At 37.2% G+C, this 20,714-nt stretch overlaps 1 protein-coding gene across 1 annotated transcript; it reads right to left on the bottom strand.

The window, feature by feature from the left end:
• LOC120299485 (extracellular calcium-sensing receptor-like) lies at positions 1 to 12,229 on the bottom strand. Its single transcript, XM_039324337.1, has 7 exons — positions 12,165 to 12,229; positions 9,485 to 9,543; positions 7,547 to 7,571; positions 6,224 to 6,515; positions 5,028 to 5,888; positions 1,956 to 2,082; positions 1 to 896 (listed from the first exon to the last, which is right to left on the bottom strand). Exons 1-7 carry the CDS (start codon positions 12,227 to 12,229, stop codon positions 1 to 3), a joined length of 2,325 nt encoding a protein of 774 aa, XP_039180271.1.
• Between the last annotated feature and the right edge of the window lie 8,485 nt (positions 12,230 to 20,714).

Genomic DNA, 20,714 nt, shown 5'->3' with positions numbered 1-20,714 from the left:
TCATTTCTTTATCAGTTGCTCCTTCTTATTCAAATCAGGCCTCAGAATAATGATATAGCACTTGGGGGAAAAGATACAGCCCAGTAATCCACCTGCTGAAGCCAAAATAGAGAAGATCTCTACAGCAACCACATATTTCCCCTTTGTACTCAAATAAGTGGGAACAAATGACACCCAGACACTACAAAAGACCAACATGCTGAAGGTGATAAATTTGGCTTCGTTGAAGCTATCAGGTAAATTCCTGGCTAGGAAGGCCACTGTGAATGTGACAGCAGTCAACAGCCCCATAAAGCCTAGGACCATATAAAACATTGTGGTTGAACCTTCATTACATTCCAGGACAATTTCTTCAGACATGGAATGCATGTCTGAATCTGGAAATGGGGGAGAAATTGCCAACCACAGTACACAAATGCTGAACTGAGCCATGAAAAGAGAGAGGACAGTAGTATTGGCCATCCTTCTCCCCACCCATTTCCTCATGTTGGAGCCTGGCTTGGTGGCCATGAAAGCAAGAACTACTATGGTTGTTTTACCCAAAATACAAGAAAGGGCTACAGAGAAAGTGATGCCAAAAGCAGTTTGTCTCATGAGACATTTCACTTGGTCAGGTTGCCCAATGAAGAGCAAAGTACAAAGGAAGGAAAGCAGGAGAGCAATGAGAAGTGTGTAGGTAAGGTTCCTGTTGTTGGCTTTGACAATGGGAGTGTCCTGGTGTTTTATGAAGATTCTTAGCACCACAGCTGAGATGACAGAAAAGGAGACTGCGATCATTACCAAAGAAATCCCCAAAGGTTCTTGGAAAGTCAAATAAGTTACAGTTTTTTGAAGGCAATTATCTTGATCCTTGTTTGGATATTGATCCTCTTGACATGGGAAACAATCATCTAAGTCTGGGGGAAGAAACAAAACTATTTCACAAAACTATTTTTAATCATGAAGAATGAATAACATACTTGATTTCTTTACAGTAGATCCTATGACTTCATATTATTTTTTCTCAAAATGATTTACATTGAAATGCATTAAATAATGCAGAGTTCAATTTCAATATCTCTTAATTTATACAGCTACACCAAAATCTGTATATGATACTTCTACTCTGCAGGTAGAATAGGAATTGAATTTAATGGAATGTTACCTTACAGTCAAAAAGCGGATACTAAAAAACCTTCTGGATTGGTTAATAACAAGCATTGGTTACCTGCCAAAATGTGTATACTTCTACAAGCAGTTAGGAGAATAATCCAACTATGAGAAACCTATTGATGAGGATGAAGGTTCGTTCTTCGAGCTTGTGGGTTTGGTTTCCGAACGTTTCATTACCAGGCTAGATAACATCTTCAGTGGAGTTTAGGGAATGTCCGCTGAAGATGTTACTCCACTGAAGTTGTTCCTAACCTGGTAACAAAATTTTCAGAAACCAACACACAGGCTTGGAAAACAAACCTTTACCCTCATTCTACACCTAAGTTACAGGTATTTACCACTATTGCAAATCTTAAGGAGCATTATTCTTTTTAAATTAGATTGATGGATTGGAGCATTAAATATTTCCCAAAGTTGCTTTTTCAAAAGGCAACTGGATTTTGTTTATCCTTGAAGACATTTTGTTTCTCATCCCAGAAGCTTCTTCAGTTTTGACTGAAACCAGAACTACAGTCAGAGTTGAAGAAGCTTCTTGGATGAGAAGCAAAATGTTTTCAAGGAAAAAAAAATCCAGCTGCCATTTGAAAAATGCCCTTGGGACCAAAAGCACCTTTGGATGACTCAGAATCTCCATAATTATTAAACATCTCACTGAAGTATAAACAAGTAGTTCACAGTTTTCATTGCTCATTTATACAATCTATCAGTTAGCTCAAAATTTTTAGTCACTATAAAATTGATTAAAAATTCAAAACCATTTATTTATTAAATCATTGATATATTTAGTATATACCTGTGCTTACCGATTTGGTCAGCTATCTTCCCTTCTGGACACTGCCTACAGTCATAGCAGCAGGATAATTTCCCTTCCACTTTGACCTTGCTGTAGCCAAAGGGACATTTCTCATTACAGATGGAAAGAGGCAATGTCTGTTCATAAATAAAATGAGATTGCTTTCATATGAAACATTTATGTGTTGGGAGTGTCCATTTAATCCAGTGGTTCTCAACCTTTTTTATGCTGCGACCCCCAACTGGTTGTAAGTCGAGGACTACTCAACCGGTCATAAGTCGAGGACTACTCAACTGGTGCAGCACCGTTTGCAGAATGGGACTTTTGGCGGGCTCAGCAGGGCAGAGACAGCCTGGACAATTCCTATTGGCTTTTGAAAGCCAATAGAATTAGACTCTATTCAAGAGAGTCTATTCTATTGGCTTTCAAAAGCCAATAGAATAAAAGGGAGTAGCACAGCTAAGGAAAAGGGGGAAAAAATGGCGGACTGCATTGTTTGGGGACCCCCGTGAAATGGTCATTCGACCCCAAATGGGGTCCCGACCCACAGGTTGAGAACCACTGATTTAATCAATTATAGATGCCCAAACTCTTCACAGACTTATCAATCCTTAGTGTCCCATTTCACCATTTTCTCTTGTTTTAAATTCATCAAAAGATTCTTTAATTCATTTCTTCCTCAATCTTCAGCAACTAACATAGAATAGGTGTGAATGTCAACTGCTAGAATTTCCCAGAATTCACACCTCATAAACTTCCTGAATCTGAGAAACACTGCTTAACTGTTCCTCCCCCACCCCCACTTCTTCTGTTGAATCATACACATTTCTGAGAGACTGGCTGGAGAAGTTCTTGCAGTTCTTGCAATTTTCTTGAAAAGATTTTGAGATGTGATTTACTATATCCTCATTTCTAGAGTGAGAAGATAACTAGCTGAGAATCACTCGGTTAGCTCTGTACTTGAGGGAGGGAGGACTAGAAACTATCTACCTCCACTCTTTCAATAATTTTTATTTATCTTATTTTATTCATTAAATTTATATGCTTCCCAACAGCATATAAATGCTATAAACAGCGACTGGGTGATTTTTATGCTTAGTATGCAATCACTTGGATTAGCATAATTTATCAGCTGCTTAGGCAAATAAATAGTATTTCCAGCAGAAAGTCTTTGTTTTAACAAAGAGTTTCTGTTCCTCATTTCATCTCTTTCAGGGGACTAGACTAGACTAGACTAGACTAGACTAGACTAGACTAGACTAGACTAGACTAGACTAGAATAGAATAGAATAGAATAGAATCAGAAGGGACCTTGGAGGTCTTCTAGTCCAGCCCCCTACTCAACCAGGAGGACTTATATCACCTCAGACAGGTGATTGTCCAGCACCCACAATTTCTGGGGGGAAGCTGTTTTACTTATTGATTGTCCTCACTGTAAGGAAGTTTCTCCTCAATTCCAGGTTGCTTCTCTCTTTTACCAGCTTCCAACCATTGTTTCTCATCCTTCCCTCTGGTGCTCTGGTGAACAAGCTGACTCCCTCTTCTTTGTGGCAGCCCCTCAAATATAAATTTAAATCCAAGGAAATGAAATTTAAAAAAGTCTGGCTATGCCATTTTAAAAAATATTTTTACTATTTTGGAATACATTGTTTCTTTCCATCAGGCTACACACTTTCCTACGTTGTCATTATTCTTCTTAGGTAGATAAAGATATCCTAACTACTTCAAATGTCTTATTCCATTGTCCTTTATTTGGCTCAGCAAGGGCTCAGAAGTAGAGTTACCACTTTACAAAACCATATAGTGGGGGACATTTTTTTTTTAAACATATATTTTCTTCAGGGACCAAATATATAAGCAAGCAACTGATATGTTTATTCTCAGGCTTCTCCAACAAAGGACATATTTTATACAATATATTGGAGTTGCATGCAAAAGTAATTCACTTAAGGACCTATTGTTTTTTATCTGTAGTATTCATTTTATTATATATCTTTGCGTTCTATTTTATCATACACCAATTTATCTTACTTTTTACATTAGCTTGTCTCATTTCGTTCCATTGAAGTTAACTAATAAAGATTACTACTACAATGACCATTGGGATAATTTTGCACTGGACCCAAATAAATGTTAAATGTTGTAGGCATTTAAACCACCTATGTACACTATAATAGTTTATGTTCATATCATATACAAAAAAATATTGAGGCTGCTAAATAAGTGTTGTTGAGGTGATGGTGGTTGTTAAATTATTTCTGTGAAAAATGAGATGCACCTGGTTAAATACAAGAGGCCAAACAGCATCCTTGGCAGAAATGGTGAGGAGCTTGTCTGGGGGAGCCATGGGGTCAATCCTTCCAATCTGGACTCTTAGAAAAGACTTGTTTGGGAATGTGACCCAATTGAAAATATCAAATCCAGTTTCTAATTCCCCACTGAGACCAAAAGAAACTAGTTCTCCAGCACCATTGTTAAAAGAAACTTGCCGCAAAAAATGGTGGAGCTGAATGAAAAATCAAAGAAATATAAACATTAGCTGGTTTTCTTGAATCATATGTAGAAATCTCAGTTCCTTCAGTATGGTTTATGGTCAATGGAATGCTATTTTTTAACCAATCTACACTGTTTATAATTGAAAAAGAAATGTTTTCTCTATCACATAGATTTTCTACTCTATTGAATATTTTCATCTCTAAATGTTTAATATAAAAATTCCAACACAACACTGAGAAAGAAAAAAAAATGACACCATTAATTTGCTTCGATCAACTGAACATTTTATGGATTATGAATTACTTTGTGGAATAAAATATATATTACAATGGTAACCCCTGTGTTTATAACTTATAATATTTGACAAAGATAAAAGGTTTTTCTATTTCTGTTTTCTTGCATGTGACAATACCAATAACACTCAAAAGTATCTGTAAAGCAAGGGAGGATGGAGGGAGGTAGAAGTATGAAAAAAAGAAACCCAAACAAATAAATACTTTGATTTTTAACTGCCAAAATAAAAGGAGAAAAAACATTGTTTTATATGTTCTGATGATATTCCTGAATTTGGATTAGTGGACACTACCTGCCATGGTGATTGAAGGAAATACTTGTGCCTCCTCTTATCATTTTTTTGATCCGCTTTGAGATTTGAGGTAAGCAAGGCCCTCAGAGCATGTGCCACGGCATAGACTGCATTGTAGATGCTGTAACTAAGTCCACCTATGGTGGTCTCAAAGACAGAATTAGGAAGATTCTCCAAATTCTCTTCTCCAGTACAGATCCTTTCAGCATTCCCTTCACTTACATCACTGGAGAATGAGCATTCAAATGCATCTTTCCAGAAATCCCTAATAAAGCCATCTTCTTTTTCAAAGTTTGGGTTTCTCTTTTCCATAAATTGTTGGAAAACAGTCAACTTGTTTGAATGAAGTGCAAAATCAATTGCACCATGGAGAAAATCAATAGGCAAAGATCTTTGCATCAGAATGGAGGTGAATTCCATCTGAGCTGTCATGATCCAAATTTTGGCTTTTCTCTCCTTTGGAATATCATCAGAATCTAAAACAGAGAGCATCATTCTCAAAGTCACTATGCTCGTAATTTCAGCATTAAAGATCACTGCAATGACTGTACTCCACATAATCACTTTATATATTTTATCTGCCTTCTCCACCATTTCAGCAGCTTCACTACCATACATCATTTGGGGTAGACATTCTATAAAGTCAAAGCATATTCCTCTCTCTGAAAACATGGAAAGACTCTTTTGAACAAATCTCTCCCTATCTTCCTCATACAGAGAAATCAACCCAACCCAGGTCCATCCAAAATGCAATAGTAAGTGTAGTATCCCTTTAAGCTGGTGGATCTCATCAGGGAACATCCATTTGACAAAAATTCCTGCTTGGTCATTATTCATCAAAGGAGCTGATCCATATGTAATCTAATTGGGGAAACACAGGAGAACATAGGAAAAAAGGAAACAAACTTTTTAAAAAATAAAGGAAGAATGCCTTTTTTTAACTTAATGCAATTCTTGGAATTGAGTGGGATACAGAAAGAGGCTTTGTAAAAAATACAGTTAGGGTTAAGGACATCTGCAAGTTTAATACTGGTCATGAAGCAAAAAAGGACTACCCTTTGGTGATATTCTTGTCATTATATGACAAATATTTCTTGCCTCTCGAATGTTTCTCATAAGAGTTATCCTGAGGGCCCAACATCTGAAAATAATAACTAGCTTATGGACTTTCCCTCTTGCTCCATATTTCTTCTCACCTGGGGAAATTTGTAGTTGCATAAGGTGGTTGCCATGTTGACACAGGTCTTAGTACGGGGTCCTCCAATTATGGCTACCGTGTTGGTCTGGTCATTACATTTGTAGTTGGGGATAAATTTATCTTTTGTAGATAGAAATTCCATTGCTAAAAGATAAGTTGTATATTCCTCAAGATAATTGGTAGCGATGTGGAAGCCGAGGCTAACATTGGGTAAAATCCCAGAATGTTCATTGATCTCCTTTACAGCAAATGCCAGAGCCAAAGCATGTTGATAATTGTGAGTGAGGAACCTTCAGTGAGAGTTACAAACAACATATTTCTGCTTCATATTCAGACAGTTGATATTTTTAATGTTACAGATCTAGTGCTTATTGTTTATTCTGGATGCTTAGAGCCTGGTCCTTAAGGAACAATAGCACTAGATTGTATAAGGAATCACTGGTGAGGAGGGGAGATAACTTATCACTGAACTGAGAAAGCATTTGAAGCCTGCTTTCTTCTGTATTTTAGATTCTTCTTCTGACAAATTTAATTTCAGTTCCATCTGTATTTTGACTATAATATTCTAAGAGTGAGAAGAAAGTTCCATTTTTCAACACTAGACTTCAAAAGACTGAAAAAAAAAACATCTCAAATGCACTGGAGGATTTCCTGCTTCATTTCTGGGTGAGATGGAACAGGAAAAAAAAAATCAGGATTAGCCCAAGGACATCTACAACCTCTAGATTTTTACTTTCAATGGATGACTTTGTTGAAGGAAAGATATTTCCTGAGGAAAAAGTAATTTATATAATTTATGAGTCAAATTGATTTGTCTCAATTTGAACTTCTGTGTTAAGCCAGGAGGTATTTCTGTGAGTTCTGTAATTAAAAATGACTATACAGTAAATGGACATTGAAAGTTGATTACTGATTAACTAGCAACTGATAAGTTTCAGCATATCAGCACACTGCAAGTGATAATGCAGGAAAGAGAAGTAGGAGGAGTAGCAGCAGCAGGAGATACTTACAGATACTGATCGAGCACTTCATGAGAGGGAAGACTTTGAAATGTGATCTCATTGGAAAGAAAGAAGACCTGATAAATAATTGCAGCAATGATTAAGTCTCCAGGCTGATAATACTTGTGAACAATTGGAAGAGGACTGCTTAGTTTGCAGTTGGAACCAGGAGAAATTAATATTATGTTAGGGGAAAAAAATAAAATCAATGTTCTGAATATAACCAACTCACTATAATATATGGCCATAGTAGATATCAAACAGTAGCTCTTATTTTATTATTCAAATGAGGAGTTGGGTTGGCTACCCCTTAACATTACCTAAAGTTTAGGCCATGAACATTATCTGAAATTAAGCCAAGAAAATATCAGTTTAGACACAAATCCTTTTTCTCCCTACATGCAGTTCCATATTTCTGAGCAGAGGTTAATACAATGCAGTGTCTTAATCTAGGGTCCTAGTTTTGTCAGTGTCTGCTGGAATGCCCTTGTGACATGGAGAAGAAGGGACACAATGTCTATACTTAATGAGTAATGAATACTATTACTTGCAAAGGTACTTTGAAAAATATCAGAGAGAGAGAGAGAGAGATGTTTATTATGTCTCAGTAAACACTACTGCACTCTTATAAACTGTTAGAACTAAGATATTAAGTAAAAATTGGGGGACTGAAAAGTCATATGTACAGAAGAAAAAAAGCCATACAATTAGAGAAAAGAATGATGGAAATAAATTTACTGAGTTCATTTTGCTTACCCTTTGCTTAATATAAAATCTATCATGATATTACTTAATATATGATCTATCACGATACTATTAATATTACCCATTATTTTCCCCATCTCCTGCCCATCTAGCATGTTCCAAAGCATGCAAATGTGAGCAGATTAATAGGTACCATTTTGGTGGAAGGTAACTCTTCCATGTGCCTTTGGAGTATAGCCATGCTGGCCACATGACCACAGAAAATATCTTTGGACAATGCTGGCTCTCTTGGCCAAGAAAAGGAGATAAGCACTGTGCCCTAGAGTTGGACATGACTGACAAGGAAACCGTTACCTTATATGAAAAGTAGTGCTATACAAATCACTTAAGTTCTGGTGGACTTAGGCTCTCCCAAAAATCAGCTGAGCATTTTCAGAGTGCTCCTTCTGCTATCTCTCATTTTCTAGGTCCCGCAGTAATGAGGCCATTTATGGTACCACACTTGGCATGCCAGTTATGACCACTCCATTGGCAAACTAATTTGGCCACATTAATCATTTCCCTAATCTTTGCCTCATTCACCAGCTTACTATGCTTCTTGACTCTCTGAAAAATACAATGGTAGTTAAATATTTGTGAACCTATTTGAATTTTCAATATTTCTCCATAATTATGATGTAAAATATGACCTGTTCTCCACATAAGTCCTAAACTATGTAAAGGGAACACTATTAAACAAATGAGGTGAAAACATTATACATGTCCATTTATTTATTTATTTATTTATTTATTTATTTATTTATTTATTTATTTATTTATTTATGAGACTTATATACCACTTTAAGTGCAAGCACTCTCTAAGCGGTGTACACCAGTAAGCAATGTATATATATATTTACATTGCCCCAACAATCTGGGTCCTCATTTTACCTACCCCGGAAGGATGGAAGGCTGAGTCAACCTTGAGCCGGTGAGATTTGAACCGCTGACCTGCTGAACACAGTCAGCTAAAGTACTGCACTCTAACTGCTGCACCACCTCGGCTCTTTATTGGGAAAAATGTTCCAAAGATACAGTTCATACTTTTGTGTGGCATATGTATGTGAAACTTTGCTTTCAATAAGTGCAGTGCTCCCCCTTGGGCAGCAGTAACTCAATGGTTGGCAATAAATTTGAATAGTTGTTCTAGATTTCCATGAAATTTAGTTCATATTATTTGATCATTGCACTGCATTGCATTGCATTGCAGCCATGAACTGTTCTGCTATACCCTTATTAGCTATAAACAGAACACTATTTCTTGTTTGTTTTTTATATCCTTAGTATCAAACAGATTTTCTGATTGAAAGTGTCTGATGCAAGTTCATCTCAAATCACCAATGCCTAGGATTTCAATTTGCAGTTGTTTCACTGTGTTGGGCTTTCCCACATTTATGCTTCTTCTTCTGTTCTACAAGAGCTGTAATTCTCTGTTTGCAACTTCATATTTTCTTTTTCTGCATGGCAACATCAGTACCTACAAATTCTGAAGTGTTTAATCTAATTATAAATACCATGAATACGCTGAAAGATCTTCAGCTCTTCTTCAGTAGTATATCGAGTGCCGTCTGACCTGAGAGGCCCATAATGTACATTATATTGTCAATGATTTTATATATTTTCCCATGTGGCTTACTTGATAAAAATATATGAGTGTTTCATTATTGCCTTTGCCCTTACTGTATTTATTTATTTATGAGACTTATATACCGCTTTAAGTACAAGCACTCTCTAAGCGGTGTACACCAGTAAGCAATGTATATATATATTTACATTGCCCCCAACAATCTGGGTCCTCATTTTACCTACCTCGGAAGGATGGAAGGCTGAATCAACCTTAAGCCGGTGAGATTTGAACCGCTGACCTGCTGAACACATTCAGCTAAAGTGGCCTGCAGTACTGCACTCTAACTGCTGCGCCACCTCGGCTCTTTTATTAATGGAGATCTTTGCCACTGTCCATATAGTGATATATGGATAAACCATGCTCTGTATATAAGGATGGCATGATGGCTCACATGGTTAGGATGCTGGATGGGAGGCTAGCGAGCCCATGTTTGAGATTCAAATGCTGCCATGGTTGAGTTCCCGTCCTTTACTTCAGCTCCTGCTAGGGACATGAAAGGACCTGACAACTGGGCATCCCCGGGGCAATGGTGATGTCTCTGGCTAATCCTTTCAACCAGGAAGCACACGTTGCTTCTGACATGAGTACAATGTTATCTGCTTCTGGCATCTTTCTCTATTGCTCTCCTCCATATAGGTGCCTGTTTGCTTTAGCTGGGCAGCTGCAATGACCTTCACTGCTTGGGTGATCTTGCTGGTGATATACTGTATATTCATGACATACACTCACAATATTTTTGTTCACCCCTCGAAGAAACACTGGCTACTACTACAATGAGGCAACATAGTAGAACCTGGTGAGGGGAAATTATTTTAATACATTTGCTATGTGATCTGCATTGCTTACCAGTGTCTCACCTATTAAGCTATGTTCCCTTTATAGGAAGCCCTTCTTCTGCATTACAGAGTGCTCCTGGGATAGTATCAACCCAGAGATGTATTGTCCTCCACTGCTGCAAGCCTTTAGATGGTCTTTAAAAACATTTTCCTCCTCAAGCTGCATGATAGGTCAATTATGTGTCCATGTGTTTATTACTGTTTGGTTTGGTTCAAAATGTTTTTTCTTCTGTCACATGAGGTGCCATTTAGGTTGTTGTGGTTTAGATATTATACTGGGTTTAATGGTATGCTGCCAAAAATAAGTTTTGAATTAGCCTAATTAATCCAAGGAAGGAAGGAAGGAAGGAAGGAAGGAAGGAAGGAAGGAAGGAAGGAAGGAAGGAAGGAAGGAAGGAAGGAAGGAAGGAAGGAAGGAAGGAAGGAATATGAATGTGTAATGCCTTGTAATGTTGGTGACTAAATAATTCTAAGCACCCTTGGTACTCCTTCCTTATCACATTATCCAGAACAGAGGAATCTGCCCATCCTATTTTTCTTTTGCAGATATACACACAAACAAACATTGATTCAACAAAGTATTTTATTTAACAGATAATTTCCATGGCCACTGGTGGTAAAGTTGGAAAGAATTCAAGAAATAATATGTGTATGTTTTCCTACTGTACTTTGATAGCAGGAAAATATATCAAGTGCAGCATATAATTATAATATAGTACTTAGAAATAGAGAAGTTAAAGTATTCCAGGGAATGAACAATTATAAAAGACTAGAAAACCATGATCTATTGTGTCATTGTTCCAGAGATATTTCCTTATCTTTAAAAAGATATAGAATTACCATGGGTAGGCAAAAAAAAAAAAAAGTATGAGCATGGAAGCGACTTTTGAATTCCTGTCAACTTCCCTACTGAATTTCCTCATGGGAAACTGGTAGGGAACACCTCCCTCCCTCCCTCGCTCCCTCCCTCGCTCCCTCCCTCCCTTCCTCCCTTCCTTCCTCTCTCCCTCCCTCCCTCCCATTTCTGATGGCTTCCATATTTGTTTTTCTTGTTGGAAGATTGCTGGAAAAAAGTCAGTGGGAAAACTAGCAGGAAATTGCAAGTCCAAGACCAGGAGGCAGGATGTGATTGCTGATAGGTGGGAGAGGGAGAAGTGAGGGAAGGGAAAGCATAAGATGTGGTGAGCATTGAAAATGGTTCAGAGACATATGGCATAGGTCAGGAATGGTGCTCAGGGGTACATAAAAGTTGCCACATGGTTCAGGGAGGGCACAGTCAAGAAGACTGTGTGGGGCTCCACAGGAGTGCATGAGATGTGCCAAATGGGTTCAAGGAGGGCACATGGTGGACCAGTGCAAGTTGTGAAGGATATGTGGGAGATATGGTACAAGTCAGGAAAATAGTATGAGAGACATGAGAGGTTCTGCATGAATTGGAGAGTCTCTAAAGGGATGTGGCATGGGTTAGGAAGACTGTGCAAGGTATGTGGGATGGGCAAGACATCAGGAAGGGTGTAGAGGGGGAAGCACAGGTCAGAAAGTATTCATAGGGTGTTTGAATGGCTAGCAAATTGCAAGCATGAAGATCTGGGGAAGTTGTGTCAGTTGGGGAGACTTAGCCAAGCAACTTGTTAGTTTTCCTGCCAGCTTCTCCACTGACTATCAGGGAACGATGAAAATGTGACTTCAGCTGACTGTGGCAACACAGTGGTGCTGAATCAGCAGCAATACGGTAATGGTGAAGCAGCTACAATTTCCTCAAATTTCATTCCCATGGGAGTAATGGGTCCTAGCATTGTGTAAATTAGCCCATTTGAGGTGCCTTCTTAAAAATAATTGTTGCCCTATGATGAATCATTTCTCCCAAATATAAACAAACAGACATGAGCAGTAATATATAGATAGCCATACATGAATGAAGAAATATAGATTAAAAAAAATATATTATTTGGCTGTTGGAAGAGAAAGTGAGTTTCTAAAATAGGCAGAAGGTCATATAGCAGTGTCACTTGGCAATGCAATTAAATAATAGAATAAATATCTTCTGAAAAAAGAAGGCTTTGACTCAGTAATAAAGCAGCAATCGAGTAGATGCAGATCTAACTTCTGGAGGCAGTGCATTTCATAGTTGAGATGAAAATCTCAATGCCCTGATCAAATGGGTTTCCATACAGTTGCAACCCAAAAGTCTCCAGAGTAGAGAAAGTAGAAGCTATATGAGAATTAAATAGGTAGTCTGGATAGTAGTCTGGTAATAGAGAAGGTCATCTACCAGGCAGATAGTCTGGTATGAGAGAACATCATCCTTAGATATTATGGGTGTAGGGTATGCTTTCAATTTATACAATATTGAATAAAAATTGTGTAGACAAGATGAAATTAGTCATGACTGATACAAACTCAGTTGCTTCTACTTGGGAAAAAGCATTTAATGTTGGCTGAAAAAGAACTTTGTGGTTTTAAAATCTGCTTCTTTTCCTAGTTAGGTGTGCCTTATTGTTCAGCTCAGGTAATACTAAAATAAAAAAAAGCATTTGGGAAGAAGATACAGCTCAGTAAACCACTACTGGAAGCTAAGATGGAGAAGATCTCCATAATCACCATATATTTTCCTTTGGTGCTAAGGTAAGTTGGAACAAAATATATTCAAACACTGCAAAATAGCAACATGCTGAAGGTGATGAACTTGGCTTCATTAAAACTGTCTGGTAGATTTCTACTTAGGAAAGCCACAGTGAAACTGACAATTGCCAGGAAGCCCATAAATCCCAAGACACAATAGAACATGATAGCAGAACCTTCATTACATTCTAGTACAACCTCTTCTGCTATGGAGTGCATACTAAAATCTGGGAAAGGTGGATAAATTACAACCCATACAGTACAGAGAATTATTTGAATAAAGGAGCATAAAACAACAATGGAAAGGCTCAGGCTACCCCCTACCCATTTCATCCTTCTAGATCCTGGCTTGGTAACCAGGAAGGCAAGTACTACAATGATTGTTTTGGCCAGTATGCAAGAAACTGCCACGGAAAAGTTTATGCCAAAAGCAATTTGTCAAAAAAGACATACCCACTTGTCTGGTTGGCCAATGAAAAGAAAAGAACATAGAAAGGAGAACAACAATGCTATTAATAGGGCATAGGTAAGGTTTCGGTTATTGGCTTTAACAATAGGAGTGTCTCTATACTTAATGAAAATTCCAAGAATCAAAGCTGTTAAAGAAGAAAATAAAATGGCAACAATGGTCAAACTGACTCCCAATTGGTTCTTTATAAGACAAAAAGCTTATACTTTTTAGAATGCAGAAATCCTGCGTATTGCTTGGATAATGATCTTCTGGACAATTAAAACACTCCTCCATGTCTGGAGATGGGGAAAAGAAATAAAGTATTTTCAGTGCAGGATTCAATAATTACTCTCAAATGAATGTTGTTTCACCCACATATGTACTAGATTTAGAATAGTTTTGGTTGATGGGAGAGCTCTCTCCATTTGCAAAATGTCCTTTTGTCCATTGAACACAGTGTGTTGCTGCAAGGAAGAAAGTAACTCTTCCCAGTGCTTCACTGGGTGCAAGTTATAATTAGAATGATTTTAAGAAGAAGTCAAATGTATGCCGAAATTTCCCACATCTAAGTATGCTGAAATTTCCCACATCTCTCTTGAAGTGTCTTACTACTTATAGTGATGTCATTCTTCTTCTCACCAAATCACACATTCTTATTTATCCAGTAATTGCTTTTACATCAATTATTTATAAAAATGGTTAGCAAATCAATATTTTGAGGTACACCAATAGCCCTCCCTCCCTTCCCTCACTTATTTACCCTTTTGCAATTTCATGTTTATATATTGCATTTATATCCTGCCTTTTCAGGGAGAGCTCAAACAAATACTTAAATGTTCCACCCATACCATGTCATTTTATTTCTGCATAATCTTAGAAGGCAAATTAAATTCTGAGTGATTCAGAGCCAACAATGAGTGAAAAGAGATTCAACTTGAGATCTTGGTCCTAGCTACCTCACCAAAATACGGTGGTTTATCAAAAAGCAAACAAGCACACATTTCATTACTTTAGCAATGGATATTTCATTATGAGAGAGAGAGGGGGGGAGAGGGAGAGAGAGATGGACTATTTTATTACCACTCTTGTTTGAAATTTTCCCTTTAGAACATGGAAGGCATTCATAACAACAAAATGGCTTCTCTTCCATTCCGTCTTTCTATAACCTGAAGGACAATTGCTGTTGCATAGAGAAAAAGGATGTGTCTGTTGGTAAATGAAGCCAGGCATTGTATTAAAAATAATTGCATTTCACCTGCAATATGACATTCTGATATAAAATACTATTTATCAGTAAATAGGGTATTTTTAGAAATTATTAGGGTATTCTTTGTCTATTGGAGGATTCAGAAATCAATATATTTCTAAATGACATGCTGTCTATTTAGGATAACAATACAATGTACTGTCCAAACAGGTAATCATACATAAACCTTGGCTGATCAGGGAAACTATATTTGTGCATCCCTGTCATTGCAAGAGATGTGACTGACACATGAGAGTGTCAAGGATGAAACTTTGACAGCTACATCCCACTGCATTTCATCTTGCCTTTAGATTAAGGGGGGGGGAATGTTACTTTCAAGTGGGTTAAATGGAGAAATGAAACCTTTTCAATTCAGCTGAATACTGTGAGAGCCTGAAGCCTTGTTAAGGAAACCATAACAGGTGTGGATTTGAAGCAGAACGTTCCCTTAATAAAGTGAACCTGTTTGGCCAAAGTAATAATCAATAGAGAACCGACTGAGAGTTTCCAAATTCAAAAAGGCACGAGGCAAGGTTGCCCACTATCACCACTGTTATTTATATTATCTCTTGAGGTATTAACTAGAGCAATCCGGCAAGATGAACAGATCCAAGGTTTAGAAATCAAAAAAGAGACATTTAAAATACAAGCCTTTGCAGATGATTTAGTTTTTATAATTGAAGAACCATTACAATCAGGGACTAGACTGATGGAAACATTGAATAGATACGGGGAAATAGCAGGTTTAAAGATAAATAAAGAAAAAAACTAAAATGCTCGTCAAAAATATGACTAAAATACAGAAAAATGAATTGGTTGACAGAATAGGTGTTCAAATCACAAATAAAATTAGATATTTAGGGATACAATTAACTGCCAAATGCACTACACTTAAAAGGGATAACTATGATAAGTTAATAGAACAGATTCAAAAAGACTTTGATATTTGGACTAACCTACAGCTCTCTCTTATGGGCAGAATTGCGGTGATTAAAATGAATGTGTTGCCAAAAATCCTATTTTTGTTCCAATGTATACCTATAAAATTAGACAAGAATTTTTTTCAAAATTTGAATAAAATGATGTGTAAATTCATCTGGCAAGGAAAAAGAGCAAGGATTAAATTAAAATTACTGCAGGACTCAAAGGAAAGGGGGGGATTTGGTCTTCCAGACTTGCAGAAATATTACCAGGCTATAGCATTAGTATGGGTAAGAGATTGGATATTACTAAAAAACAGGAGACTATTGTGTCTGGAGGGCCATGACCTACAAATAGGATGGCATGCCATATTATGGGATCATAAATATAAAGTACACAAATATTTTCGAAGACACTATATTAGGCAAGCTCTTATTGATGTATGGACAAAAATTTGGCAACCAAATTATACCCAAGTACCTAGTTGGATCTCACCATTAGAAATATATGTACATCCAAAATTTACCCAAGACCATAACATATAAAAATATCTTAGATGAAAGAGGGGAATTGAAATCCAGGAAAACCCTCCAGGATGAAGGGATAGAATTAGAATGGTGGGCATACCTGCAACTGCAGGCGAGATATCGGAAAGACAAAAAAGAGTTAGGCATTAAATTAGAACCAATAGAATTGGATAAAATAATATTGGGGTCGGAGGATAAAATGATTAAAAAATTATACTACTATTTGTTAGATCAGGCAATGTACGAGGAACAAGTAAAAGTGACTATGTTGAATTGGAGCAAGGACTTTGGTCTTAATTTTGATCTACACATCTGGCAAGAAACAAGAAGCTTACTTTGGCCACCTCTTACAAAGAGAACCTTTACAAAATGTTTTATAGATGGCATCTCCCACCCACAAGATTGGCTAAAATGTGTACCAATGTCTCCCCTAAATATTGGAAATGTAATTTGAAAAGTGGAACTTACTATCATATGTGGTGGGAATGCACGCAAGCTCGTGATTTTTGGAACAGGATTAAAGTATGGTTGGAAGAAATATTAGAGCAAGTGGTAGAACCAAAACCAGAACTCTTTCTATTAGGTTTAACTACACAAAAGCATGACAAAGGCGTACTTTATTTAATGCTACACATTTTAACGGCTTCCAGACTGGTTTTTGCTCAAAATTGGAGGAATAAGGGAACCCCAACGGAAGAAGAGATCCTGCATAAAATTTTATCATGTGCTGAGATGGACAGGCTTACAATGATTATGAAAGACAAGACAGAACACAAATACTTCGAAATCTGGGGCAAATTTTACCATTGGTATGAATTAAGAACTGCTCGGACTTCAAGTTAATGGTAGAATTAAAAGATATATATATATATATATAACTGTACATATAATTGTATATATAATTGTATTGTATAGAAGATGAGGCTTATATAGAGGCTAAGATTGATGTATTAAACTTTTGTACCATGATAGGAACTGATAGGAAAATTCATTCTGGAATGTCATGCTTGTCCATTGTTGTTTTAATTGTATTATGAATAAAAATTAAAAAAATAAATAAATAAAAATAAAGTGAACCTGTTGATATGAATTACATAAGAAGTTGGGGGTTTGGCTGGGAGAAATATTGTTTAAGTCTATGAAATGGCATTGGAACCTCAGAATTAATTTTGCTTCATCAAAACCATGCAGTTATTCAATAAACAATAAGATTTTCAGAAACAGAATGAACCTGGAGAATTTTTGGGGGGAGGATTCTCGAGTAGTATATTGACAAGGAGGTTATCTGAATTCCCTTGCATTAGGTATTAAGAGAAATAAATGAGACTATCATATTTTCTCAAATATTTCCTACCTTGTTAAACATGTTGTCTATTAAATATTTGACTGTAAAACTAGAAAATTAATAAAATATGTATATATATATATATATATATATATATATATATATATATATATATATATATATATATAAAACATGTTGGTTCTCCTTATAAAGTCTTCAAATTGATAGAGTCTGGCTATTTGAGGAAATGATCATCTGTAGTAGTTTCTACCTGTCTAGTAAGATCAAGCAGAATGGGTGTGCTTCTGGTTTCTGCTGTTAAACATGGCCATTTATTGGAATGTATATAAGGATCCCACCCGATGCTATTCCACATATCTTTGAAAACACAGTTTCCCAAGGCTTTATGTTAGGTTGGCATTGAACAATTGTTGCCTCTTCTTTAGTGATATATGTATCCTTTGTTATGGATGTACACTATTTCTTCTCTCTGTTTTATTGTTCTGTTTTCATGAATTGATATAGAAAAGAGGACTAGGGGTGACATGATAGCAGTATTCCAGTATTTGAGAGGCTGCCACAAGGAGGAGAGGGTCAATTTATTTTCCAAAGCACCAGAAGGCAAGACAAGAATGAATGGAAACTAATCAAGGAGAAAAGCAACCTGGAATTAAGAAGAAATTTCCTAACAGTGAGGACAATTAATCAGTGGAACAGCTTGCCTTCAAACATTGTGGGTGCTTCATCACTGGAGGTTTTTAAGAAGAGACTGGACAACCACTTGTCTGAAATAATATAGATATTCCTGCTTGAGCAGGGGGTTGCACTAAAAGACCTCCAAGGTCCCTTCCAGCTCTATTCTGATTCTGAATCATTTTTATAATATTATTGAAAATATTCTCAGAAAGAAAAATAAAGTAATATAGAAAATGGAATTAAAAAAGAAAAGAAGAAAGTGTTTATACACCAATGCACAGAGTATGAACAGCAAACAGGGTGAACTAGAAATTCAGGTTAATGAGGGCAGATATGATATTGTTGCCATTACGGAAACATGGTGGGATGAAACTCACACATGGAACACACAGCTAGAAGGATTTAAATTATTTAAAAGAAACAGACCAAATAAAAGAGGAGGTGGAGTTGCTCTCTATATAAGAAATAACTACATCTCCACAGAAATAGAGTACAACAATGATAAAAACTGTCTTGAATGCATTTGGGTCAATATAAAAGGGGGGGGGGAAATGACATTGCCATAGGTGTATACTACAGACCACCCAACCAAACAGAGGAAATAGATGAACTTTTTGCTAGTCAGCTAACTAAGGTATGTAGGAAGCACATCACAATAGTAATGGGGGACTTTAACTACCCTGACATCAACTGGGAGACAAACTCCGCACCAAGTGGAAGATCAAACAGGTTCCTGGCAAACCTAGCAGACAACTTTGTCTCCCAAAAAGTAGAGAAAGGAACTAGGGGATTAGCCATTTTGGATCTAATTCTCACTAACAGAGATGAAATGATAGATGGTGTTGAAGCCATAGGAACCCTGGGAGGAAGTGATCATGCAATATTAGAATTCAACATTATAGAAGCACAACCAATAGAACACAGTCAAACTAGAGTCTTGGACTTCAAGAGAGCTAATTTCAATAAACTTAGAGAGGGCTTGGGAAGGATTCCATGGATGAGAATCCTCAAGGGGAAAACAACTCAAGAAGCTTGGGAAATTTTGAAAAATGAGATAATAAAAGCACAGTCTAGCACAATACCAACAAAGAGGAAAAATAACAGCTCTCAAAAGAAACCAGCATGGCTGCATAAAGAACTCTCTGACAAATTGAAAGATAAAAAGGACAAGTATAGAAAGTGGAAAGAGGGGAACATAACTAAGTCAGAATATCAGCAAATAGCCCGAGCCTGCAAAGATGAAGTGAAGAAAGCCAAGGCTCAAAATGAACTAAGGCTTGCGACCAAAGTCAAAAATAACAAAAAAAGCTTCTTTCAACATGTAAAAAACAAGAAAAAAGTGAAGGAAATGATTGGTCCATTAGTGGGTGGAAGTGGCAAGAAGGTGACAAGCAACAGGGAGAAAGCAGAACTATTTAACTCATTTTTTGCATCTGTCTTTACACAAAGGGAAAAAACAGACCAACCTATCAAAAATAGTGCCATAAAAAACAAAACAGAAACACAAGTTAAGATAGGCAAGAAAATCGTTAGGGAGCACCTGTCCAGCCTAGATGAGTTCAAATCGCCAGGACCAGATGGATTACACCCCAGAGTTCTCAAGGAACTGGCAGATGTGATATCGGAGCCACTGAACTATATTTTTAAAAGATCCTGGAACACAGGGGAACTACCAGAGGACTGGAAAAGAGCTGATGTAGTTCCCATCCTCAAAAAAGGAAAAAAAATGGATCCAGGAAATTACAGACCTATCAGCCTGACCTCAATACCTGGGAAGATCCTGGAAAAGATAATCAAACAACGAATCAACGAACACCTAGAGGCAAACAAAGTCATTACTAAAAGCCAACATGGGTTTGTCAAAAATAGATCATGCCAGACAAATCTTATTGCATTCTTTGACCAAGTGACAAAATTAGTGGATCAGAGGAATGCTGTGGACATAATTTACTTGGACTTCAGTAAGGCATTTGATAAAGTAGATCACAACCTACTACTTGACAAGATAGAAAAATGTGGGGTAGACAGAACCACCACCAGATGGATCCGTAGCTGGCTGACCGGCCGTACTCAGCGAGTGGTCCTCAATGGAACTGCATCTATATGGAGGGAAGTGTGTAGTGGGGTGCCCCAGGGCTCTGTTCTGGGCCCAGTACTCTTCAACATCTTCATCAACGATTTGGATGAAGGGATAGATGGGGAACTCATCAAATTTGCAGACGACACCAAGCTGGCAGGAATAGCCAACACTCCAGAAGACAGGCTTCAGATACAGAAGGATCTGGACAGACTTGAACACTGGGCACTAACTAACAAAATGAAATTCAATGGTGAAAAAAGCAAGGTTCTACATTTAGGCAAGAAAAACCAAATGCACAAGTACAGCATAGGTGGCACCATGCTCAATAGTAGTAACTGTGAGAGGGACCTCGGAGTCCTAGTAGACAATCACTTAAATATGAGCCAGCAGTGTGCTGCAGCTGCCAAAAAGGCCAACACAGTGCTAGGCTGCATTAACAGAGGGATAGAATCA

This window comes from Crotalus tigris, unplaced genomic scaffold (assembly GCF_016545835.1).
Source record: "Crotalus tigris isolate CLP2741 ecotype Arizona unplaced genomic scaffold, ASM1654583v1 scf7180000024297.1652928, whole genome shotgun sequence".
NCBI classification, from domain to species: Eukaryota; Metazoa; Chordata; class Lepidosauria; order Squamata; family Viperidae; genus Crotalus; species Crotalus tigris.
The sequence above is the reverse complement of the archived record's forward strand: the minus strand, read 5'-3'. Positions and strand labels throughout refer to the sequence as shown.

Coding starts and splice junctions, on each gene's coding strand:
- LOC120299485 (XM_039324337.1), bottom strand. CDS start 12,229: ATGCTAGGACCCATTACTCCCATGGGAATGAAATTTGAGGAAATTGTA. Junction 7,572..9,484: donor GATCTTTCAGCGTATTCATG/GTATTTATAATT, acceptor GCTTAATTTCAG/ATAATGTTCATGGCCTAAAC. Junction 5,889..6,223: donor GCAACTACAAATTTCCCCAG/GTGAGAAGAAAT, acceptor TTCCCCAATTAG/ATTACATATGGATCAGCTCC.